This window comes from Anas platyrhynchos, chromosome 3 (genome assembly GCF_047663525.1).
Source record: "Anas platyrhynchos isolate ZD024472 breed Pekin duck chromosome 3, IASCAAS_PekinDuck_T2T, whole genome shotgun sequence".
NCBI classification, from domain to species: domain Eukaryota; kingdom Metazoa; phylum Chordata; class Aves; order Anseriformes; family Anatidae; genus Anas; species Anas platyrhynchos.
In genome coordinates, this window is record NC_092589.1 from 80,653,644 (window position 1) to 80,681,125 (window position 27,482).

The 27,482-nt window shown below is 35.1% G+C and overlaps 1 protein-coding gene across 7 annotated transcripts in view; it reads left to right on the forward strand.

The window, feature by feature from the left end:
• EPHA7 (EPH receptor A7) overlaps positions 1-27,482 on the forward strand; it is a 164,628-nt gene that overhangs the window by 53,077 nt on the left and 84,069 nt on the right. For all 7 annotated transcript variants that reach the window (XM_013092875.5, XM_021267411.4, XM_013092869.5 and 4 more), the window contains exons 4-5: positions 2,622-2,777; positions 3,659-3,994. In XM_013092875.5, the coding sequence (XP_012948329.3) occupies positions 2,622-2,777; positions 3,659-3,994 (492 nt within the window). The remainder of the gene's footprint in view (positions 1-2,621; positions 2,778-3,658; positions 3,995-27,482) is intronic.

Sequence of the window (27,482 nt, forward strand, 5' to 3'; positions counted from 1 at the left end):
TACTCTTGCATACACTCCTTTCTAAAGAGCTATAAAGTTTCTTAAATGCTTTTTAAAAGCACTCTTTCTACTGTTAACAATTTCAGTGCTGGAGTACTGGAGGATAATGGCAAAAAGGATAATGGAATCATAGCATGGTTTGACTGCCTAAACCTGCCGCCTCTGGTGTGCTTTGTGGGAGAATAAATGGCTTACGGTCATGCAAACTAGTTGCAGACATTCAAATCCTTTGAACTCTAATAAGAGATGCACACTTACTTTAAATAGTAAGTGACTAAGCATATAAATGTCTTGATCAAGCCATCAAAAAAAAAAAAAAAGGTGGGGGGTTCTATTTACGTTTTGTTATTTCTGTCTGAAATCTCTATTTTACTCTGTGTCTTTGCTTTGCAATGTCCCCTGCTGAGAAGGACAGACTGGAAACACAGTAGGGATCTTTGCCTTTTAAGTTGCTCTTTGCTTTTGCAGAGGGCTGTGTGCTGTAAGACCCAGTGTATTTGTCCAGTGTTTTGCGTGGCATGAGAGGAGCCTGACTATTTAAGAAAGGCAGGAAACTATTATTTGGTAATTTTAGCTACATTTCAATTGCAAGTACTGAAAGAGCAGACGGAAGTTTAAATATATGTCTTCAGGTACATGAATACAAATCAGTTCAGCTTTTGTGCTTTTTGTCTCTGACTGGGAAATTTTGAAACTATCTTGAATGAAGGAGCAAAAGGCTAATTCTGAGTTAAGTTTGCCACAATTATAATTTCACTCGTTATGTTTATCTGAAGCGCTTCTCTAAGATTCTTTGTCTCCTTTTCTTAATGTTATATGTAACAGCTACTCTGGTAGAATCAAACCATAGCATGTTTTACAAGCAGAGCCTGATTTTTTCTAATGCAAACCCATGCCCCTTTGTCAAAGTCAAGGGGTACATGCTTTGCATGCTGATTTTCTCTGCCAGGTAATTTAGCTTCCATTCACTGTTGTTTTTTTTCAGCATGACAAAGTAAATGATATGGCAATTTCTGTCCTTTAGACATGTTTTTTCTTTAGAAAGGCAATATATTTATAGAGAGTAGTACAGAGTCAGAATTTTGTTTTATCTTAGAATGGTGTGATCCAGTGTTGTTTAAACTAATTCATCAATTTTATCTATCTTACCTCCAAGTTTTTCTCTCAGTTTCATAAGATTCAACAGATTAACTAGAATCATGTGGCCACAACTGTGCTGTGAGTCTAGTCCAAATACTACTAAAGTAAAAGACAGTCTTCATTGAATTCAGTGAGATTTAGATAAAGCTCATTGTTTTCTTGCTCTTTCTGTCACTGCAGGACCCGAAAACTGAAATAACTGCTCTAAATATCAGTGTCTTCAGATACTTTGCATTTCTGTTCTGAGAAAACATCCAAGCAAATATGAATATAACCAAAGTAAATTCTCTCTCTCTGAATTCAGAATGAGTATTTAACTAGCTTTAATATTTTGATATGCAATGCTAAGTGTCACCCACAGTCCATTTTCTTTACATATAGGTGGAGGCTTAGAAGAAGGTTAGACTGCCTATGAGGGATGGAAAAAAAAAAAAAAAAGAACTTCAATAAAATAATATGGTTGAAAAAGTTTCTGTTTTATTAGAAAGTTCTGGAGGACTTTTGTGATCAGTTTTTCATGTCAGCAGTGTTTGTAAGTGTGCCCATAATCTCAATGCTGAAATGAAGTCTTAATCTGTTCCCAGTTTGAACATTGTGTGATCTTCATTTCCTTCTTCATTCTCCCCTAATGCCCACGTAGTTAAGCACTTCTGAAGCTGGCTTTCTAAGTTGCATTCCTCTGCTTGAGAGTGTTGTTATAGGCATGTTTCTGCTTTGGGAAGTGTGACAATAGCTGATAAAAAAATGTTTCTAAATATAAGTTTTGGAACACATCACATTTTTACTTTCATGGGTTCACAGCCCGCAATACAAAATATGAAATGATCTGGCATGCATATTTCCAGTTATCCACCTTCTAATTTTTCCTTGGAGGTTTTGTTAAATCTGGAACTATCTGTGAAACTGGAAAAAAAATAATGTGATTGTGCAGTTTATGATGTCTGCCCTCCCACTCTTTCTGCTTGTTCTATACCAGTGTTGCCTGTCCAACAAGTGTTCACACCTCATTCTTTTCTGGGGATCAGGGTTTGCTAGTGGTTTACAGCTTCTTTGGGTTTCTCAGATCAGGGAAGAGTAACCTTTGCTCCATTAATTCCAAATTAGCTGGTTCAGATACCAGAAATATTTTAGTAGCCTTAAATAAGAGCTTCTTCAGACATTTTTCCCTTGTGTTTCAAACCATTATTGTACTCTTCTTTGGTGAAAAATTATGCCTGTTATATTTCTGTGGCCTTTTGTGTTAAAACACTGTGCTGCTAACTGCTGAGGTTAGCATATGCTTGCATTCATAAAAATGCCACAAAATCATTAATAGCACCAACTGAAGAAAAAGAAATTCTGAATTCTTGACTTTGCCACTGTAATAGAGTGGGTAGTTTAGGTGTTCTCAGCAGCGTGTACTGCATATGACAGGGACAGAAAAAAAATCAGAATAGTGGTCTGTGCAAATCTAAATCTTAATTTGTTTTGTTCTGCCTTAGCTTGTGGCCGTGGGTTCTACAAATCATCTTCACAAGATCTGCAGTGCTCCCGCTGCCCTACTCACAGCTTTTCTGACAAGGAAGGATCTTCAAGATGCGACTGTGAAGATAGCTATTACAGAGCACCTTCTGATCCACCATATGTCGCATGCACAAGTGAGTCAGTCATGAATTTAATAGTGAAGGACGTTACTTAACCAACCAGGTGCAGCCATTTGTAGCTGGTAGTTTTGGTTGACTTTTCCTATATTTGAAAGGTACATTTACTACAGTAAATGAAATTGAAAGGCAGAGGGAAAAAAAAAAAAAAAAGTTGACAGTGAATATGGAATCAGCATAAATGTAATTTTCACAATTGCTTGATGTAACATTGGAAAACATTACATGTTGGCTAAACGTGTAACTCATTGTAATAGCATACAGACATAGTTTTCCAATGGCTTTAAAATTGTTGTAGACAATACGCTTTATGTGATATAATACCAAAAAAGAGTAACATGAAAAGTAACCTGTGTGGATTTGAGCTTTGATTGAACTGTAATTGGATCTGGCTTAACCTTCCAACTGGAAATAGACTAGCCCGCACAGATTCGTGGTTCAAATAGTGGAAGTCTCCTAAATCCAAAGCAGCGCCAAATATCTATAAATCATATCAGAGCTCATAACAAAGAAATAGATGAAGTTGGTTCTGTATGTTTAGAAGAAAGGAAAAAATCCTACACTAGGAAAACTATAAAAAGCAACCTTTAAGGTACATTAACCAATCTTTTTAATTGCACAGAAGAGAAACATCTCAAGTCAGTTGCAGTAAATACACAGACAATTGTTAGCCTGATGCCTTAATGGAAAATAAATAAGCTCTTGCCAAGTGAGTTCAAGGAAGCTTTTATACAGCTTGCAGTAAAAAATAATGAAATGTTTATGTGAAGAAAAATGCTTCAACTATTTTCTGTCTCAGGAATTAGAATGCTAGCTGCATGTCCCATGGTGGTTCTGCGCATGATGCTGGACTTTTTTTTTTTGTGTGTGTTACACAGGACCTCCATCTGCACCACAGAACCTCATTTTCAATATCAACCAGACTACTGTGAGTTTGGAGTGGAGTCCTCCTGCTGACAACGGGGGAAGAAATGATGTGACCTACCGCATTTTGTGCAAGAGGTGCAGCTGGGAGCAGGGTGAATGTGTTCCCTGTGGAAGTAACATTGGATATATGCCCCAGCAAACTGGATTAGTAGATAATTATGTCACTGTCATGGACCTGCTAGCTCATGCTAACTACACATTTGAAGTCGAAGCTGTGAATGGTGTTTCTGACTTAAGTCGTTCCCAGAGGCTTTTTGCAGCTGTCAGTATTACCACTGGTCAAGCAGGTAAGTTTTCATCACTTATGAATCTCAACACTAAGAGAAATTGGGAACACATAAACTGTAGATGCAGTAAATCAGGAACATGTTTGGTGTGTTCTGGCTCATTAGTCTTTTCACCTTGCCAACTAGTTAATTTGAGTTTATAGTATTTCATGATAATCTGTTCTGTTTATTGGCCTCAGGAATTACTTCAGAGAGCAGCATGAAAGACTCAAAGAAAACATATAGCTTTATTATTATTATGCAACATTTTTTTTTCTTATATTATTGTAGGTCATTTCCTAGTACTTGAAGAAAAAGTAGATGCAACAATCTTATGCAGGCTTCATTTCTGAATCTTTTAAACCTATATGGGAGTCCTGGGTCACTGGAAGATGTTTTGGATAACTGATAGTTTTTTTGGTGTTCATGTTTTCCCTCAGGATTACATTTCTTATTTATCTTATATTTCCAGATATTTGATTATGAGATTCAATGAGAATGTGATGATTATTCTTTGTTTCTTCTACTTATCATAATCTGACAAGTGAAATGTCAGGGAAAATAAAATCAAACTAGCGTATCACCCCAGGGGGAAAAGGGCTTTATTTGTCTGCATGCTGAGTTCTCTGATTTGGGTTTCTGAAATGATAGGTTGCTTCTTTTTAAAAATCATAGGCCTCTGGATCTGCTGTAGTTCACTGTAGGTTCTAAGAGAGGATATTAAAACTAAACTTTTGTATCTTTTTTATCTTAAACCAAACATTAATTGCAAGATCTTGCTTCCAAAGAAATGCCTTAAAAGAAAACATGAGCTGAATAACTGATGTTTGCTATAAGAACAGCTAACCAATGTTTAAAAGGATATTTCATAGTTACATCTGGGACAAATTTTTTATTGTGATCAAGCTATTCTTTTTTAACCATATATAATTTCTGGTAGAATTGTTCCCTTACAGTAATGCTTGGCACTAAGGACAAGCTTACCATACACGAACAATGAACGAACAGGGAAAGCTGTAGTTATTTAGCTACTTTAAAGATGGTCACTTAGAAAAAATAATTAAAAGGACAAGAAATTTACTTCAATTCATATTCCCCACTCCTCACCCACAAAAGCAGGATATTTTATGTATTTGTTAAAGTTATTCTGCAATATTTATGTGTTTTTTAACTTCCCCATAGTGCTTACCTGCATACGAAATCCACATTTCATATGATTTTGGAACCATTTCTGTGACTGAAAGGATTGCTCTCTGTGTTCGTTCAGTTCTTGAGGTTTCTGATGAGTTTTTGAGTACAGAGAACTTACCCTGAAACTATTCTTATTCCAAATATTATAGTACTTTAGCATCCCAACTCTTCATCTTTAAAATAATTCTCTGTAATTCTTCAAATGTGCACAGGTGGACAGTGTTCTGCTCTCTACAGCACTGCTACATAAAGAGGATTTGGACTTTTTCCTATTTAGCTAAATCAAATAGGCTTTACTTCATGTTCTTTGATGAGTCAGTGGCACACAGCATAAAGGAAGAGACAGTATAATTCAGTGCCTGGTATCATATCTTGGGAAGACGAAGTCTTATTCAGAACTTTGGCATGTTACCCCCAAGAAAATTCATAATAGTTAATTCCCCTGAGGTCTCGTAGTCATAGATGCATAGGGTTTTTAGAGGCAGGAGACGTGATATTGTTGTCCTGTGTTATGTTATACATGAGTTATATGATTTTACAAAATGATTCGTACGTCAAGTCCAGAGATGTTACTGAAACTATAACTTTCATAAGACATCTAAACTGGACATAGTGATTTCAAGTAATGGAAAGACATTCACCCACCTAGACAAGCTGTATAAGAACATGCAGCAGGACACCTGACCCTGTTCACCCTGTTCTCTCCAATTTGCTGTGGGATTATGCACAGGCAAGCATTTCCCAATGCTGCAGAGTCTGAACACTGCCACTCTTGAGAAAAAGGGTCCTCGTACAGCTGAAGCTTTGTCTATTTAGCACTTCTGAATATCAGAATTTAAATGCTTCCAGTTGGGCATATAAAAGAAACATACATAAAAAATATGTTTTGAAAAAAAATTGGCTTTAAGTTTTCTTTGTTAGTTTTCTCTATTTCTATAATGAAGATAACCCTTATCTTTCTTCATTAAGTACTTTGAGATTTTCTGATTAAAAGTGCAGGATAAATGCAGCCTATTTCACCTGAATTACAAAATTAATGTTAAAGAAAATACGGTCTTTCAGAACAAATGCATTCGCAAAAAGGAAAGACCTCTTTTACATTATTTTTTGTAACAGCTTGTTGTGGATCCTAATACTGATTTCTCTGGTTTCTCAAGGAGGAAAATATTTTAGGTGGAACAGATTGATGACTATAATTGAACAGAAAGAGACTGGTTGCTCAAAGGAGACTGTTATGCTTCTGTGCTTCTATTTTATTTTACCACAGAGAGAAGGAAAATGTTGGATTTATTTATAGCCAAGTAAACTAGAGTTCATGCAGCTCTCATTTGTTACTATGTGACTGTTCAATAGTTTTGGCAAAAATGACTTTTTCTTTGCCCATATTGCTTTTTATGTGTGTAAATGTGTCTAACTAAACCTTCTTCACATGTTATTATCCTAGCACAATAGGTGGCTATATATAATTACTAGGTTCACCAGTTGCACAGAGACTTGCAGTGAGATTTTCCCTTTGTAGTTTTGTTTTAATTGAATTGATGCTTTCTGGTCATATTCAAAACGTTCAAATAATTTTGTAATGATAATAGGAAATTAAATAATAGGAAATAAATAGGATAATAGGATAATAGGAAATAAAAGAATGGGGTTATGGGATATATTCAGTATTTTTTCACCCACATATAACAAGCTTCTGATGTGAGAAAGGGAACATGTTACAGAAAAGAACCAGATGGTTGATTTAAAAAAAAACAACAACAAACAACAATTTGTATTTGTAAAAATAACATAACGACTACAAGTAGGAAGGTAGCATTTCACACTGCTCACACACATACATACATATGACCTACCACTATTCATTTCCCTGTGTTAAAGTCTTTGTGACTAGGTTATCAGTTGTCATATGCCATATTTTTATGCTGCAGCCAAGAACTGTGAGGCTTTCACTTTTTTTTTTTTTTTTTTTTTTTTTTTTAATTAACAAAAGCATGAAAAAAATGACCGAGAATCAGGGTTAAAGTTTGAGTACCCTAAGTCCCCAAGGAGTAAACCATCCTGTTTCGTATCTTGCTCATCCAGCATCATATAAAGAATACAGGATGTCGTCCCAGTAATGCAAGCTGGTCTATGTGAACCCCTGCATCCTCACAGAATTCAGATTTAAATGTGACCAAGCCATAGTTACAACAGGGGGATGTACTGAAGAGCTGCAGCTGGTGAACAGCTGACAAACACAAGCTTTGCAAGCTTATTGAATGGTTGTTTACTGAAGATAAAATTTGCCACTTCCCTACTAGGATATTCATCTTCAGGTGGTACTGGAAGTTCCTTTGATCTATCAAATTTATTTCCAAATTTTACAGTTTTTCCATAAAACACTCAAAAGTCTAATGGAATTGTGTAGGTTTCATGGCAAATTAATATTTTTCAGATCTTGGCACTTACACACTCGTAAATCCTGAAAAAATGATTCAGTAATAATTGTGTATTTTTTCTCTTGACACTTTTGCAAAAATAATGCATTTTTAAAACCGTCTTTCGACATCCTTTCCTCTGAAAAGTAAATGGACAATGGACTGGTCTCTGGTAAGGGGTGATATTCATGCATCCTACCCTGATTCTGTAAAAGATTGAGATGGGTTGGATGAACCTTGTCATTCAGCAGGGTCTGAGAAAATTTAAAAAACCATACTGAGCCAGTTTGAATTGTCTTTATTTGACATAATTGTCTTTACTAGAAAGAAAAAAGCATATCCAACCATTTCCAAGGAGACACTCATCATGTCTTCTTACTGTAACCAAACATGACAAACAAAAGTTAAAATGTCTGCTCCTAAGCCTGCTCTCTGTCCTTATGCAGGGAACACTTTCTAATGCTTGCTTCTTCACAGCAAGAGAGAAGTCCCCCACAGCACTGTTAGCTCATGCTGCCCTTTCAGATGCAGTTAATGCTGATAACTTGAAATGGTTGAAATGGTTAAAAAAAAAAAGGATTAATTCCATAATTGAAACATAGTCTTTAGTCTTAAGATCATTGTTTATAGTAACAACTTATTTTGCATATGCTGATTTCCTTTCCCTTTTTTTGACCGCTTAGAGTTCATATTTTCTGGACTTTCCCTACACGAAGCAGATCCCAAATCTCACACAGATACAAAAAAAAAAAAAAAAAAAGAAACCAAACAAGACACCTGTTGTATTATCCCAACAACTTAAAGAGAAAAACATGACATGCTATAAAATCACACCTATTAGCAAGAGTACCAGTATAAATATATGGCAAGAAGAAATGAATTAAAGCATGGGATGGATTCTGCTCTTCTTAGGTACTTCAAAAATCTGTCTGAACAGGAGAGATGCTTTGAATTTCCTCATACTCAGATTATCCTTTGCTCACTGCTGCTCATCATTTTTCTCTTCTTTGCTTCTGTATTCATTTTCCTCAGCTCTCAATTATCTCTACTCATTTTTGAAAGTCTCCTATGTCACAGTCTCCACACTGTTGACCATCTGTTTCCTTGCTGTTCCCTGTCAGTCTCACTTAAGCTTGACTCACTTCAGCCATGTGCTAAAGCAGAGGCAGCAATCAAGAAGATTTATGCCTATGGTTTTTCCAGTCACTTTGACCTCACTGTTCAGTGCTAGTCTCACTTTTCTCCTTTCCCCAGACCATTGTAGTGTCTTCCCATTCTGCCTCCATGATGTTTTAATCTATTTTCATCTATGCCTTCCATCCAGTGTTCATGTCTGGTGGTACATGATGGCTTATTGTAAATAGCTTCAGTGTTCAACTGAACACTGTTGGTATGTTTTCCCATTTCAATGGACTTCCTTTGGCTTCAGGCTTCATTTGTTTTCCCACTAGTGACTACTTTCTGAGCTATGCTTCATCTTCCAGCTTTCAATTGCAGATCAGCTTTCCCATATTAATAGGATTAAATTATCTCCATATATACTTCAAACCATTGCTTCATTTAAAAATAGCTCCAATTATAAAAATCATGTTTTTCTTTTCTTTCTAACCAAACGTTTTCCTGGGAAAAACATTTCCTATACAAAGACACATTTTAAAACTAATTTTTCCTAACCACCTTCATTAAATTGAGGTTCCTAGAAACACATATGTTACAATGACTGTTCTTTGAGTTTCCGTTTTGCTTGGTTTATTTAATGGGAACTACAAAGATATCAGTGCCTTTTATTAATAATATTTAAGATACTTTCTAATCTGTTTCGGCTTTTTTCTGAACAGACAACATAGTTCTACTGTACTCCATGTACTCCATGTACTCTGCACTCCATGGCCACCTATTTAAAGGGGTAAAATCAAAGTAAAAATGAACATGTGGTAGTTATTATTCCTCTAGTTTTTATATGTCCTTTTAATACATTTCAAAAATGGATTGGTTTATTTCTGTGTACTAAGACTGTCTGTTGGTTTCAAATCACATTACCCTAGGCTAATAATGCAGATATTTTGACAGGAGGTAGTAACTGAATTTTTGCCTGAATTAAGCTGATGGATAAAAACTTAGTAAAAGGTCCAGTCTCTGTATAGCAAATACCATCGGATTGGTGAAAATAGTTTGTTCATTCACTGATTTTATCATGTCATATTTAATGCAGTGAAATCCACAGGTTATAGAAATACTGTAGAATTGCTAGGTTTGGTGTTATTGTAAGATTAGTTCTTTTTATTATTATTATTATTTATTTGTTTTTTAGGATTTTCACAAAGAAGGAAACTGTTACATAGACTATAGTAAACTATGGCATATCTGATACCTAGTTTTGACAATTTTATGCATATATGTAATTAAATAATAAGCAATATGTCTTTTTATAAAAAAAAAAAAAGTTTACCACATAATAGTCCATTGATAGTATGTGCTGTTTTTTAATACATTTAGTTCTAATTTTTTCTAATATTTTTCACTGAAAGATAGGAGAGAAAGCAAGAAAAAAAATGTTAGCTGTGTTGCTTAGGGTCTGATCCTGCACCACTGAAGTCAATGGAAGTTTTGTCATTGACTTCAATAGGAGCAGGATTTGAACCTTATGCTCTATCAGAACACAGGAACCAAAGCAATGGGCACTTTGTCATCCTGAAATGAAACTTCTTATCACATTTTGACTCTGACTGTAGCAGGTTTTTACACATCAGTTTGTAGCTGAATGACATTTGATTTTTTATTCAAGTATACTAGAAATGTGATTTAATTTGTTTTTCAAATGGGTATCAAAACTCCCCTGTCCAGATCTACCATAAAAGTTTTTAGAAACAGATATCTTTTTTTTTTTTGCCAAGATACTAAGAGTTCTAGTAGAGACTGTGAATTTTACAATATTTAGAAATAAACATAGTAGGAAGCTACAGTAGAGCTTTCAGCTATACGAAGACAAAGTAAAGCTTCAGCTTCACACAGCCCAAGCTCTGATTTAGGTATAGACAGATCAAGTTGCTAGGTATATTAAATGTTTTGTAACAACCTGCTGGGAAGAGCATAACAACCACAGGGCCGTTACTTTCCCGTGCACTGAACTATTGAAGTAGCAGGTTACATCATCACAGTCAAACATGTGCTACTAAAGCAGACTTCCACCAGTTACAAAACAAGTAACTGTGTACTTGAGGAAGAAAACGATAGTACAATCTATCCAAAGAAATGAGAGATTTGTTTGCCAGGGTGAAATAGGAGACTTGGAGACACTTTTTGTTCTAACATTACAAATATAGACTGAACATCTCCTCAGATGGACATCTTGTCAGTTACCCCAATTGTCTTTTTAAAAATAGTGATGAAAATCTAAACCTAATCCTGAAAAAAAAAATGTGTGTGGTAGCATCACATTTTCTATGACTGTTTCCAGAAAGGTGTGTGAAATAAGAGCTCTACTTCTGACTCCTGCTAGGTCAGTTTTTAGCCCTCTGCTTTTTCTTTCCTTCATCCATAGTTAGATTGCATCTCATGGTGGTAGATCCTTTTAGAGTGAATGGGAGCTAAACAGTACTTGTGCTTTATTATACAATTTGTGTAATGTAATTTATTATATGGTTAGTTCTGTAAAGACCTGGACTAACTCAAAGATTTTCAAGATACAGTTCAAAAACAAGAAATTGCTTGATACATTTATATATGCTGATACACAGTAACAGTAACTAGTTATCTCATGTGCAAAGAAAGGTTTAACATACCTGATTTTGGCAGCAAAACTGCATCTCCAGATCTTCCTTTTTCCACTTCCTCTTAACAGTAGTATGATATCTGGATGAAGTATCAAGTGCTGAACACCACCAGTAGGATTTCATGAATGCAATGCTATTTATTTGGTACATTGGCCAAATATGTTGTTCCTTTTCCAAAATAATTTCATGTTGATGACTATGAAAAGGAGGTAGAGTTCTGAAACTTTAGAATTTCCTTAGGAATTTCTGTTAGGGAAAATAGTGGGATGATTATATATAAGCATAAGAATAGAGGAGAAGTACAGTGGAGAAACTGGCAAAAGGGAAAGCCTGTTCTGATCCTGTCATAAATGTTTTCAAAAATGTCTTTAGTTTGTTTGGTGGAGGTTCTTTTTTCTCATTTGTACCTAATAGTGATGCTTGCCTGTGATACTAATAGCTTGCCTCATAAAAGCATGGGGAGGATTTGCTTTTCAGTATTTACAAAATAGATCTGAACTCCTTCAATTAACAAAACTTAAATCATTATATCAGTACATCAGAACAATATAAACTGCTTAAATTAATCTAAAAAAAACCCTGCTGTACTGATGAGTTCTAAGAACGTATTTCAGTAATTTATTATTAAGATGTTTCATCTTTTTGTTATGTTGCCTAGACAGAATTCAAAGGATTCAAAGATCATAGTTGTTGTAGATCATAGACATTAGATATTTTGACCCTGCATTTCCTAATATTTGATGGTTTCTTTCAGACCTGTTGAAGAATTCCAGTCCCATTGTCACTAGAACAAACAAAATCCTCTAAGTGCACAGATACTTTTCAATGAGAAATGAACACTATTGAAAGGTGCTATTGCAAATGCATAAGTGCCATCATAACTGAAACGCTAATTGAGCTTGTATGTACTAAATTAAAAAATTCTTCAACTGTAACATCTCTGTAGAGTGAAACATTTGATGACAGCACGGCAATGAGCCAGCCCACTGTAATGATTCCTGTGGAAATCTGTAAAAGAGAAAATACAGCTTAACAACAGGGAGAGCTAAAGAAGTTTCTCCATTAAGCTTAAATTATAGAATAGCTAAGTGTGCAGCTTCTATCTAGATGGAGAGATTGCTCACATTGGTGCCATTTAATAGTTGAAAGATCTTTGTGGTGAATCTATGACAGCTAGTGTAGTTAGTATGCCAAAAATTTGCTGCGTGAAGTGGCAGTGAATGTCTTAAATCAAGAGCTTAAAGCAAGGTTCAGTCCACCACTTAGTGTTGAGGTTCAATCTCGTAATTAACTGTCTATCGAGAGATGCCAAGTAGATTTGTCCAGCATTTGAAGACAACGTATTTCCAGTCTGCTTTATGTATATATTCTAATTAGAAATATAGAGATTCTGCTGCTGCTCTTTCAGGACAGATCATATTTTATTCAGCTACTTACTTTTTATTTGTTGCATGTACCAGGAAGCCTTTTTTTTTTTTTTTTTTTTTTTTTAAGAAAAACACAGTCTTGGCTAAACTGGCTATTAGGTGAAAAAATAAAATCTTTCATTTCTTCCAGCTGTTTTGGGGAGTATTGATAGCCCAAGAATGGGTGGTTCACTTCTGGCAGGCAAGGGTGAAGATAGCCAAGCTCATCTGGAAAGCTAGAGCAAAGTGAAAGTCCATGAAGAGCTGGGCTTGATCCTCCTAATGCTAGTGGGGTAGTAAGAAGAGAAGACATAATAGCGATAGCCATTGGTGACTTACATCTCCGTGTAAGCCATGACATCTCCACAGGCAGCAGCAGATTCTCTAGGTTCTGGAATAGTCCCAGAAATTAGTATGACTAGACAATTTTTGCCATCTCTGACATTTTGCTGCCCTGTGTAGTTTCTTTGGCTTTGCTTGTGATACAAACAGCCCTGGCTCCATGGGTATGTTCCTAATTGAACAGTTATATCTAATATTCTTTAGTTTATGAATTGTTTTGTGCAGTTTTTGTAGTTCTTCCCTAGTATAGTCAAAATATATTGTGTCTATTTCTAGAGGAAATTCGTAGGGCAATTTACTGAGTAAACCATGGTTGAAGCCTGCAAATTGACTACAATAAAAGTGTTGTCCTCAGTTCAATAGTTAACGCTAAGATAGGAGATGCTGATTATTTTTTTCTTTGCTTTGTTAGTGGTGAATAGAAGCAAATTTGATGCAGACAGCAGTCTGGTGGAATGATGCAGAGCTATCTATGAAAACACCTGTACTAATCCACCAATGCAGTAAATTATAGCTACAAGCAAAAGACATTGATCCAAGCGGATCATTAACAGCTTTAACCAACTGATCCAAGTAATAGGGTAAATGAAAGAATGTTATCAAGATCTGATTTTTACAGCTGTCAACTACAATTGTTAAAACATGGTAACCACTTTCTCTCAATTTCAACCATTTTATGACTTAAGTTTAGTATATGCTACTGTGGGCAGCCAACAAGGATCACTTAAGTGGTAAACTACACAGGAAAAAATTGCCCAGCTATCTTGCACTCCATTTACCAGGAGGTCAGTCACAAAGGGAGAGATAATTGCTGCAAGCCAGCAAAATTAATCGGGGATGAGCCAGAAAGGATGATGTATGTTCTGTGACAAAGTACGTGACAGAGATGTATGCACAAACCTGTAGCTGCTTGCCTTGTTGAGGACACAAGGACAAGAGAAGGAGACCTGTGAAAAACAATTAGCATGGCTTCAGAGTGAGCAATTCTTAATTATCCATAACATGTCGACATCAGATAATTAGTGTCCCAATTTTTAACAATATTTGGTCATTAACTACAGTAGAATAGAGAAGATAAAGAACAGAGCCATTTGTCTGAGCTATGTGTTACATAACTATGTCTGCCTGTGAACATAAGTCAACTAAATCATGCTCATGAAAATGATACAGAAATCTTATTGTTCAACCAATATAAATGTCCTAAATTCAAGCTTATAACAAACTGCATTTTATGTTTCCAGAAGGTAGTTTGTTAAGACTGTGATAGCAACCTACAAAATAAAGCAGGCTTAAATAACAGCTGTAGTTTAAACCCCCAAACTTGCTTTTTTTTTCATCTGTACTCTTAATTTTTCAGGATAATCTACACAGCAAGCAGGATAATTCATATGACTTAGGCCATTTTAGTATTCATGCTAATATAGAAAAGGCTATTTTTAGTTCCGTTTCCTAAAGAGGCTGTGTGAGTGTGCTATCTGTGTATCTCTTTGGACAATTTTCTTTCATCTTTCAATAATTTTTGATCATTTTTAACTACATTTGACAGAACAGTAGAAATCTTAAAATCCTACTTGAAGTTAGCAGTCCAGTGAAGACCTGTACCTGAATGAGATAAATCCTGTATCAGGTGTAAGTGAATCCACTTGAAACACAGAAAACTGTAAGAAAATTATTCACAAAACTGCTGGTGTTTTTCTAATGTTAATGAAAGAAATCTGCAAAGTGCAAAATGGGATGTTTCTTATCTTTCTTCCATCTTCTTTCAGCTTTGTACAGGCACAAGAAGACAGGAGAAGAGGGGGAGATGCACATACATGCATACATGTATATTTGCAGCTTAATTTTATTTTTTTTTCTCTTTCTTCTACTGTATTTTCCAGACTTTTTAAGCCAGATCTCAATTCCTCTGAACTGAACTGTAACAGCAAGTCCTGCCATTGTTATTCATAGCTTTTCTTTTTAAGAATGGCTCTCCTAAACTTTTACCTATGCTTCAACAGTTCATAGTTGTACAGGATTGTCCACTGAATCCAGGGTTTCCACTCATGTTTGCATTTACAGAAGCAGATCCTCAAGTTCATGTATCTTCTTTCTCAGACTTGCTGATGGATGTGTCTAGCATCTCTCCTTTTGACAGTCTCTGTCATCTAAGTGTTTCTCCTTTTTGAGTACCGCATTTCCTACTGTGTCACAGAGTGCTCATTTTTCTTCACAGCACCCAAGCTCTTTTCATAGTAGCAGCTGAGTCAGCAGGCCAGATTCAGAGCCAGTAAACTCGGATGCTTATGCGGAGAAATGCCATTTACTTCGCTAAAGAGTGTATTTAAGTTCATAGAGCCTCTCATCAAGCCTGTGAAATGAGGAATTCAATGGTAATATTTCAGAGCCAATGCTCTAATGATCTGTCTCTGTGGACCTCCTGTGGAATTATTCCAAATATTCCCCTGTGTAGCTGAAATCAGAATTTCACCCTTAGTTCTAAGTATTCGTATTGCAGCTTAACTAGCAATGAAAAGGGAAACCTGTCATTGCGCTTTATATTGTGTAGATTTAATCTCATGAAATATTTTAGGGCTAAACATTCTGCTCTTTGATGTTGGCATTAAACATTAGCATTTAAATCTTTGGTGGATATTTACATTGTTGTAGTCAGTGGAGATTGATAGGTTTCTTTAGGGAGTGATTTGGAACAGAAGCCAAATTTAGGAATTGTGCATTGACTCATCCTTAATTACAGAGGAAGCTTTAGATTACCTTCCCTATTTAGTCACCTAGATTAACTGCCAAAAGTAAAATGCCTTGAATGCCCCCTTCGTCCCACCCCCATATATGCAAATTTTATTTTCTGCCACATTGTTAACAGTAAATATTTACATGATTTTTTTTATTTTCAATAAAATACTTAACAAGTACATTAAAATATAATTTCTTGTCTTCAGGATTTTAAGACTCCTTAAAAAATAGTTTGCTAGTTCTAATAGTAATTCATGTTACTACGACTGCTTGAAGATTTTTTACCATTGGCAGAATTAGCTGAGATATTTAGTGAGGATATGCACGTACAGTTGTGTCTTTAGGGTTATTTCCTTTGATTACAGTTTACAGCACTAATGCTAAAATGTTTCAAAAATATAAATTATTTATTCTATGTTTGCTTTCTACTTTAACAGCAATTAAGAGCCCCCATTAGGTGGGATGCAGGTGCCTTACAGTTTATCTTACCTACAATAATGCAGTGATGACCACCTATCAGCATTATATACATTTGTGTAGGCAATAAATTAGCTCAGCCATGCAGTGGCACAGAATAATTACAAAGAGATAACCTTCCATGAGCAATAAATTAAAGTGAACTCCTTCACCATCCTCCTGGGAGCAGTTTTTCAACCTTTGCCCTAGAAGGTACCTCAGGCTCCCAGAATATTATCACAGTCGTAATGCTTTGGAGAGTAATTTCTAGATGCCAAAAAGGAAACTACCTTTCACACCTTTGCTGACTACAGCAGAAGTAAAGGATGGAGGTGATCTCTCAGTCAGAAAAGTCTCATCCTGTTTAGCAATTTATAGATCAAAACCAAGAGCTCAAATGCTCCTTGGATACTAGCAGACAGGCAGTGAAACCCTAAAGAAGCGTGCATTCCCTGTTTACAAAAGCTATGCCCACACAGATACGGCCAGGGTCCATGGTCAGGGCTGATGCTTGCAAAGTTATACCTGTTTATCTTCCCAAATTGTGTCCACATTGAGGTTGCCCACCAGGGAAGAATCTTGGCCCATTCTAACTATAGACTCATGTCTGAACATTGCCTAGCAGGGAGGCAGCTAAGCTGTGCCCAACAGGCTAACCATGCTAATGAACTAACAGCATGAGCAACTCAACTCTACCACAGTTTAGTTTAACAGTTTAAGCTCACTAAGTTTACTGAGCTGTATTTATAGATTAAGAGGTCTATAAAATTTAACTTCTTGGGAAGTACTGTAATAGGCTAATCTTAAAGTGACAAATCTGTGTACAAAATCAGCAAAAACTCCTTTCCTGGGGGAAATACCACATCTGACAAGTATGGTGAAGATAGCGAATGGTTACCAAGCCTCTTTTCTTATAGACTCCTGTGAATACGGAATACTTACACAGATTGGGAATAGTAATGCTCAGTGCCACAAATTCTGTTTAGAAATTTGTTTATGGTTTAATATTGGCCATACAAAAAGGGTTTTGGTTTGGACTTCATATTTTTAAAGTTTACATTAGTTTTCAGTATTCATTTAAATTTTCATTTCAACAACTCACTATGAAGCCTAGGGAAGGGAAAATCAGAGGACACAACAAATAGTTTAGAAGTTATTTATGAAACATGCAGATTTGTTGTTTCAAAATCTGGGAAAACCTTAATTATATTTTGAAGAGAATAAATTAAGTAGAGGATTGCAAAGGTCTTCTTGCTTATTTGTGCTCTGACTCAAAGGCAGTTTTAGGTTTTCTTTAAACCTGGTAGGCTTCTAAGGCCTTCAAAATGGCTATTTACTGCTTTTAAAATAAAGAAAAGGATAGAATAAATTTTCTTTTCATTTAACTTCCACTGAAAAGTTAGATCACAGCCTAAAGAGTTGTGATCTCAAGAATCCATTGAGATAAGAAGGTAATTATTCAGTTATCCATTTTCACATATTTTAATCATCAAATGTTACATCCAGAGAAAGATAGTTTTGACATTTTCTCTAAAATCCGGAAAATACTTACTCATGTAAATATTTCTTTTTTTTTTTTTTTCCATTAGGGAATGAATACTTAGAAATTTGCACAAACAAGCAATAAAATCTGATTTGATCCTGTATTTTTTAGGTGCTCAGAAATGCATTTAATTGAATGTTTTCAACTTAATCAGTACATCTCAAGGGCACCTTTGGTGTAAAAGGAGTGCAGTTTGACCCGTTGCTTTAAAAAGTAAGAGTCACTGATTTCCATTAGACTGTGTATCCCACTGGGTAGTATCAGTTGCCCTTTTGTTATTGTAAGCTCTTTCTCTTGCTTTTACTGTTTAAATAAATATATTGAAGTTAAAGAGTTAATGACAAATTCAGGAAGTCTTGACTTAACGGTGATGAAGTGAGACGTATTTTGTGCCATTCAATGTACACAATTTATAACCCCGTTTGATTACCGCAGCATGTCCTCCATCTATAAGGATTGCACCCGGGGGACTAGTCAACTTATTAATTCATCACTTGCTGCCTTTTATGGTTGCAATACTCCTTTACGGGATACAAGCAGAGAGGTCTAGTAATCCGAAAAGTGCCAGCTGACTGGTTCCACTCTAGCTGACCCTTTGTCTGCAGGCACAATGCTGATAATTTCTCTAAAGGTTCCTCTTTCTCAGAGGCTGCATTACAGTCCTGCCTTTTCTCTTACGATGGGAACAACATCGTGGAGCTGCACTCAGCGGCCATATTTGTAGCAACTGGCAGGGGAGAAAGGCCTTTCACAAGTTAACCTGTAGCTTTTTTTAAGTGCCTTTTGATTTATCTGTCACCTGATCCATCAGCAATGAATAATTTTCATGGAAGGTGCACTTTAATTACCTTCCCATTTGACTAGCATTATCATGCCCTATCTAGGTAATTAATCTCACAAAGTATCCAATTTCAGTCTTTATTGCTGGCAGGCAGGCCTTCTGAATTATATGTGCTTGAACGGGCATTGGGTCTGTTTTTAAACCGAATAGGCCATGAAACAAATCTTGGGTCTCTCTCTTTTTTTTTTTTTTTTTTTTTTAATGTTGTGGTCTGATTGCTGTGGTTGACACATCTGAGATGCTGAGATTTGCACAATGTAGAGCAGGAACAGGCACTGCTAGAAAATGGTGGCTAATAAAATAGCAAAGATCATAAAAGTCAATCAGTCTCTGAAGAAATAGTTATCATGTTGTGAAACTAGGTAACGAAAATAATTTTTCACTCTTGAATAATGTATAGCTTTTACAGTATGAACTCGGTATGCCAAAGTTTCCTTGTAGAGCTGATGCATTCCTTCCAATATTAGAACAGGAATTTGCAATTGCATTCAGGTTTGTGTTTCATTGCTCTGTGGGTGAAAGACAGACCTTTAAAAATGTACTTTTGAATAAGCAGTTTAAATATCATGGTAATAAATTTGTAGAAGTTATTTTTTTCTCATGCCTGTCTCATTAAAAATGGTAAAGAGTTGAGGAATATGGAAAGCTGAACAAAAACTATCTCCATGAGTGAAAATAAATAATACTGTAGTGAGAATGTTTCATTCAGTTGCCTATACTTGATATGTCTATTTTTGAACTTGCTTCGCAATTTTTCTGAAAGTGTCTTATCTCCTCTGTTTCCTTTCAGTTCTCTTCCCACCCAGCAAAGAACATTTTTTTGCAGGTTAAATTTTACAACGGTTTTGACAGAAACATCTTACCTCAAATACACTTGAGAATTCCATGTGAATTTTCACAGGTCCATTTCCTAGACTATGGAAATAAATGTACTCTACAGCAGAAGCTGATAAGAATGTGTGCTTTATTTAAGGCTCATTTATTGAGTACAGAACAGATTTGTTGAATTAGAAAAATGTTTTCCAATAGAATTAAGAAAGTATGTAAGAAAGTAATTTGTAAATTTAGAAAATTAAGAAAATTAAGAAAGTAATTTGTAAAGGAAATTATTAAATCTTAAGATAGCAAGATTTTTCCATCTTGTCATCATTTTAAGTTAGCCAAAACAAGCTACTTGATATCCTTAACATCCTTAAAATAAGCAGTTTTACAAAGGCAGTATTGACGTAGCACTGCTTCTTCTTTACTGTTTGCAGGACTTCTTTAATATCAAAATTTGATTATCTACCAGAAAATTTGCTTTCACATTTAATTGTTGTTGTTATTATTAATAATAATAATAATAATAATAATTGTATTCTATATTATTGATAATAATAATAATAATAATTAAATGTATTGTTAAATTTATTATTAAATTATTATTAAATTTATTATTATTATTATTATTGTTATTATTATTATTATTGTTGTTATTATTATTATTATTATTATTATGTAATTATTATTATTTTGATAGTAAGTTTTCCACACATGAGAAAACTTAGTATATTTGTGTCTTATGCTTAGAAATATTTTAAGAGAAAAAAATCTGAAAATATTTAACTGGATGAAAAGCAGAGGCCATATAAGTCTCGCTTCTACCACTTTGAACTTCAGAAAATGAAAACAATGAACAGTATGGAGATTGATCCTGGAACCCAGAAACTTTCACCTTTAGGTCACTAATTCAAATGCAGTCAACCCAAGCAGTGACCAAAAATTGTTACCATATGACAGCTGTTTGTGAACTGTGTGGAATTTAAATGATGATCTCAGTTCATTTTCTTTTTCATAACATCATCATAAGCAGTGCTTTTGGAAGTCACCCAAAAGAGAAGGTAAGATTAAAGGAGTGTGACCTAGTAAACATTTCACTCCTGGTTATGATCCCTTCAGGTGAATGTAGTAGCTGGAGAATTTTACATTGCTGATGTACCATCAGAGATAATTTGTAATTGTACATATTCTCTGGGTAAAGAAAGAACAAACTACTTCAGTAGTTTATTCCTTAAATACCATATTTTAATTAATTTGTATCCTTAGAGGCAGTTACTGACCCATTGTCCTAGAACGATTGCCAGTCTCATGCATATAAAAAGAAAAGAATCAACTTCCTTGTGTGTTTTTTTTTTTCTTTTTTCCAGCTTTTTTTATTTTTTTTCAGCTTTAGCAAATGATAAACTGATCTCTTTAGTTTTGCTTGAAGTTTGCCAGGAAAGAACGTATTTTAGTACTCAAGTAATGGTTCTTGCCATATATATTTAGATTTCCATAATGCTATTATAGTAACTGTTTTCAGTCACAGGAATATAAAAGCCTTAAAAAGAAAACTCAAAAGGACTTTATTAAAGTATGGTCATTTGCAGAGCATGAGGGATCTTTGCCAGCTGCCAAGCTTTAGCTTTGCTTCTAACTTTGAAGAGAAATACAATATTTGGTCTGAAAATTATTTGTGTTCTTGAGTGTCACAGCTGATGTTGAGACAAGGTACAGGGTGCTTAATTAGCCTTTCTCCAAGACTGTGGTTTTAACAGCTTTTAGAATGCTGATAGAGCAAAAAGCATGTACAAAATAGCCATTTTGAAAGGTCATTTAAGGTAACATACAGCAGGTCTGTCAGTTGAGACGAAGAATGGTCTACTGGTTAAAGCACTGGACTGGGGCTCTGGAGATCCATGATACACAGTCAGTCCCATAGGCATCTTGTGTTACTTTGGATAAATGACTTAATCTCTTCATGCTGCTGTTCTTCATAAGAAGAATGAGGATAATGGGACTTCCTTGCATCAAAGGAGCATTGTGAAGAAAAATCCATTTGTGTATAGATACTATTTTGCTAGTGGCTATAGAAGTGCTAAGATAGGTTGAAGTTATCAATCTTCCTGCTTTTATTTTTTTTTTTTTTCTTTTTTTTCTTGTTATAATGTATAATGGAATTAAAACCTTCTTTTCATGTTAATCTAGAGCTGTTGGTCCTCTTTGTTCAGAAATGGCCAAATTCTCCTTGACCGGTATAAACTTCCCTTGACAGACTTTTTTGTCCCTCTATGTTTTCCCTGGGAACTGTAATGAAAGAGAGATTATAAACAGGATGAGTACAGTATATCAACAGCTTTTTAAGAAACCTGGGTCTTGTGGAGTTTGGCTGGAGGATTCAGTGAGCAGGTAGCAGGATTAGCCCTTAAGAATATTTTAACAATATACATGTTTATTTAAAAATCCTGAGATAGTGACCTTTCTGAAATAGTTTGTTCTTGCTGGAACTTCGCTTTTAATCACTAATCATTATGACATTTTATTGGCAACCTAATCCTTATGATTACTTATGCAATGTTCTAGATAAGCATCCCATGGGACAAAAGCAGGTCTTTAATATAGCAGGTTTTAAACTGTAATATTGATGCATTCCTCCATTCCCTAATTGCACCTGGGAAGATGTGTTCTTGTTGCAGTTAATAAGCTGCTCACATAGTACTTGAAAATAACAAGACTGGTCACATTAAAGTTCTCTTTCATGGCTTATATTTTATCTCACCCCACAACTCCAAAGAAGAGAAATAATTTTATGGAAACCAGCACCATTGCTCTATATCTTCGTGTAGAAAAACCTTAGGATTTTTTTTTACTGCCAGTGTTCCAAAACTGAGGTGTCTCCTTTCTGCCACATCACAACACCATTAAAGCTCAAGAGGTTGAAGTGGTTGTTCAAAAATATGGGCATACAATTTTTAGCTTTGTTATAATTGCTCCAGGGTAAACAATTTTAAATCTGATGGTCTTCTAAGATCAAACAAAAATATGTGCAAACAACAGACAATACTACATTCCGGGGACCAATTTTGTTATTTTTATTTTTCATTTGGAATACAGCTAAAGTCAGTTGTAGGCCAGAAATAAAACTGTAGACATTCAGCAAATTCAAACCTTTAATAAAAGTGGCTACTACAAAGTAAATTTTAGAGACAAACACTGAACACAGTTTCCCACAACCCCAGGTGATTATGAGCAAAGGCAGAACTATCAAGTATGGATAAAGTTATTAAACGAATTCCTTGTCTACACATTCCAGAGATTTATGGCCAACTTTGCACTATCCTGTCACCATAGGACTAAGGGATCCTTACCCTTATATGGACTAACCTTAAGTTTCAATTTTTTATTTTTTTTTTTTCTAATCTTCTTTCCTTTCCCTTCTCCAGCCCCTCTCCTTGCTCCTTCTCTTCTCCCTCTTCTTGGCATTTTACAATTACTTAACTCATCAATATTGTATAGAAGTTAAAACATTGCAATTCACTTACATGTCAAATTCCAAAGGTTTTCAAAATTGCTCTTATAATTAAGGGGTTTAGCTTAGGGTTTAGTTATAAATAAGGGTTTTATTAATTAATATAGTTCATATTCTTATAAATCAATTAGGATTTGTATGGAATAGAGTTACATCTTCCACATGTTTTTTGAAACAGAGAGAACACAATTTACTAGTCCAGTAAATACTATGGTTGTTTTTTGTTTGTTTGTTTGTTTACACCACTGTAGTAAGAAAATAGAGCAAAACCATTATTTAAAAAAAAAAAAAATAAGACAGAAAATGGAGCCTCTTTATCTTTTCCTGTGCAGCACAAAAATGTATTCAGTTTAATGTAATTCCATAATGCACTCCTGAACTGTCAGATTTCTAAATATGAGCCATACATCATGACAGTGCAGAACAATGTATTTTGTACCAAAGCAGTTCTATTAGGGAAGGTGAAAATATGTTAATCCTACCTCGATCATCGGGGGCCTATATGGATTTGCATTACTCTTTTAACCTTGAAGTGAGTAGGTGATACCACTTCTGACTTAACTGTTCAACTACAAATATTATTTTCTGTTTGACAATATTATTCATGACTTCATAGAAATCAGTAGTTGTTATTTGCATGTATGCAAGCTACTAAAAATCTCAGAGAATCTTTTTTTTTCTTTTTTTTCTTTTTTTTTCTTTTTTTTTAATGGAAATTCTCTGATTTTTTTCTTTTTTTCTTTTTTCTTTTTTTCTTTCCCATAATTTGTATCCATTTCCAGTCAGAATAATAATTGTTATATTTTACTCTAGAAATTCTGGACATAAAACTGCTTACAGTTTCTTCTGCCCACATATTGCACTGAAATGCAGGCTAGTATAGGAAAACCTGCCATAAATCTGTTATGCTCATTTATAGATTATTGCACTGAATTATTTCAAATGCAATTTCACAATAAGAACACCTAAAATTACCATTGTGAAGTATATTTTGACCTTTTGGGAAATGATCATGTTAGGTGACCAACACTAATTATATTATTAAATCCATTGTGGGGGGAGGGAGAGGGTAGAGGAAAAAAAAAAAAAAGTAAGGTAATTACAGCTTTTACACTGGATAAAAGCATTTATTATTATTATTATTATTATTTATTTAGTTATTTATTTATTTTTAGAGGTTATAAATTTGAAGTACTACCAGACAAATCTCTTACAGCAAAACATGCAAGTGGTTAGACTTTGGCATGAGGCTGTGAATTAAAAACTACTCGTGTACATATGAAGCATCTTGGGGAATTTTGATTTTTTTCTTTTTCTTTTGTCTTTTATTTTTTTTCTTGTCATGAGCATACATAGAAAATCTCAAGATAAACATGTTGGTGGTGCAGACTTAATATAGTGTAGTATCTGTGCAGATTACCTGTGAAAAAGTCAAATATATGAGGTTCAGACTCATAAGAGTTGAAAGTAACTTCTTCACTTTTGTGGCATTAGCTGCTGTATTTTTGTTCTTGCTTTACTGTCTTCCATTGCTCTTTGAAAAATAAAGAGAAACTTGAAACCAGAGGATTGGTAATGCGTTGATTAATGGCAATTGACTACAGATTAGTTGAGGTTTGGTTGGTTGGTTGGTTGGTTGTGTTTTTTTTGTTTGTTTGTTTTTTGTTTTTAATGGATATTTATACTTTAGATTGAATTTCACAAAATAATTTGCTTAGATTTTACTTAAGAAATATGAAGTCATTTATATTTAAAGTTTAACAGAAGTCTTTGGTTATGAAAAGTCCAAGGTTAGCCACATGGAAAATAAAAATTAGTCTTCAGTGTGGGTACAATGTGGACTCCACCAAAGATGATCTTTACTGTGCTTCTCCAGCAGCGTGAGTCCGTGACAGCCTGGAGAAACCTCAAAGAGGTAGTTTAATTCTACATAAAAGTGCTAATTAGCTCCCTTATATAGGTGAAAAAGAAAAGAAACAGAGTGCTTGAAATAATCTGAGTGCTGAGTCCTGCACTCATAATGCAGGCACCAGTGTTCAGAAGGCAAGGGAATATTTTTCTGCTACTCTGAAGCGTGGTTGTACAGTTCCTAGATCTCATGTAAAGGAAACAATGGGATAGTGTTGTTGTGAGCACAGGGGAAAATAGCTTTATCAGTAGCCCATATTTAGGAGGGAATACAAATAATATTAATTTTCACCCTCAGCTCCCTGTTTGTGGTGCTTGTAGAAAGTCAGGTGTCTCAGGAGTAGTGTTCAGAAGAAACATGCTAGAAGAAAAGCTGTTGGAGTTAGTTTGCTGAAAATAAACATAAATCATTTCCTTCTGCCTTTAATTTGTTATTGGCATATACTGGGAGCCAAAAAAAAAATTGTTCAGAGGTGAGTGTGCCAGTATCCATGCTCTTTTAGAGAAAAGATCAGGCCCAGCTTTTTGTTAATGAGGTGTTATGGGTCACAAATGCTCCCCGTCTTATTTTGTAGCCTGTGATAGGGGAGTCAGGTTTGGTTCCCATCTTTAACTGATGGGTTTAACTGTGTTTCATTCATCCTTTCTCTAGGAATATCCTAGTTTTTAGGCCACAGAATCATGTGCCTAATGTGCACAGAATCATGTGCAGTGCCTAATTTTATTCCTCCCCTGTTCTTACCTTTCTTCGAAGTGACAGATTCAACAGGAACAGCAAAGGGAAACTCCTTGCTGCCACAGATTACTATTCACACCCCATTCAGACCCCATCAAATCTACTGAGAGGGAACGTGGGGAAAAATCACAAATGAAATGCCAGCTTAATTAAATGACTAGTAAAAGCAAGGGGTTGATTTAGTAACATGAGATATTTAGTCTGGAAATTTTAATTTTTCTAACCATCAGAGCAGGGAGATACTGGAGCAGTCTTTTGATGGGAGTAGTGGGAGATATAATTTGATTTTAAGATGGACCTTAGTCATTCTTTTGGAAGGAATTGTACCAGGTGGTTGACTGAGATGGCAGGTAAACTGACAGTGATCCCAAAATACCCTTCCACTTCTACATTTTTAATTAGGAAAATACTTTCTATTTTGTTATGTTCTCTGGTTTCTCAGTAATGTTTCATCTGTAATTTGATGGGGGAATTTTTTATTGCTTAAGAGAGGTTAGGCTAAAAAAGCAAAATCTTTTTGTTCACATTGCGGGAGTTTAGAAAATGGTATGTGAACTGGAGATGATGAAATAGCTACGTGTAGGGCAAGAAACAAGGGGGACACTGTTCTCATTGAATCAGATGGAAAGGATGTATAAGCAACGATGGCAGTTTTTTGTAGCTGTTGATATTGATGTCAGAAGTGATAAAGCATAGAGTCTGTGTTGTTTTATTGAATAACATATTTAGAAGGAGAGCAAGGGCTTATCACTGGTTTGTTTGCTTTAAATGAATGCTTTATTTGTTAACTTTTAAGAATCTGTAAATTCTGCATCAGTGATACTAAAAATACTGGCTGTATTCTGACTTCACCATTTTTAACCAAAACACTTATTTTTTTAACAATGCGTAGGAGGACAAATCATTTGATTATGTTTTAGTCAGTAAAATGAGTACTCCAAAATACTACTTTAGAGTGGTACTAAAGTTAGAAGATTTAATTTTATTTATGTATTTATTTATTTAATCTTTATATTAACACATTAAAGATTTAGAATCATGTTCCCTTGGGTCCTGTTGCTGTCCCCAGAGAGCAGAGCTCAGCACCTGCCCCTCTGCTCCCCTCGTGAGGAAGCTGCAGGCAACCAGGAGGCCTCCCCTCAATCTACTCTTCTCCAGCCTGAACAAACCAAATGACTTCAGCCACTCCTCATATGTCTTCCCCTCTTCACCATCTTTGTAGCCCTAAAACCATCAGAAAAATATATTGTCCTTATTAGTAACTCATTCTTACACTTATAATGTATTGTAAACAAGTTTTGCCTTATTCTGTATTGCATAGCAACTAGATGATTTTCTGTTATATATAATAAGAATAGCATAGTCTTAGCATAGTATCTTTAAATACAAGGTACTCCTTGGAAGATTGTGTTTGTCCTAGATTTTAATGTTATGTATCTAACATCTGAAAGGTTTCTACCTTTATATATTGTGCTGCTAATGACTCAGCAGCTTAATGGGAATGAAACAAGCAGCATGTCATTCATAATCAAGGTGCTTAAATGAAGTTTTGAATGCCATTATAAGGAGGTATTTTGCAGCGGGTCATTATCTTGTTCTATGTCATGAAACCCCTGGAGGAGGGTCTGTAAGGTTGCAGATTGTAAGTCATGACATAATTGCCTGTTAATGTAAAAATACAACCAAGGTTTAAAAATGTGTTTTCTCTGAATGTTTCTGGTGCTGGATGCCCATGGCCTGATATTCCACAGTGATCTGTGGGGAATTGCTCCTTTCAAAAGCTTGGGCAGGAAACTGGCAATAGGACACAAGTTCACCTTGCACTGAGTTGAATCA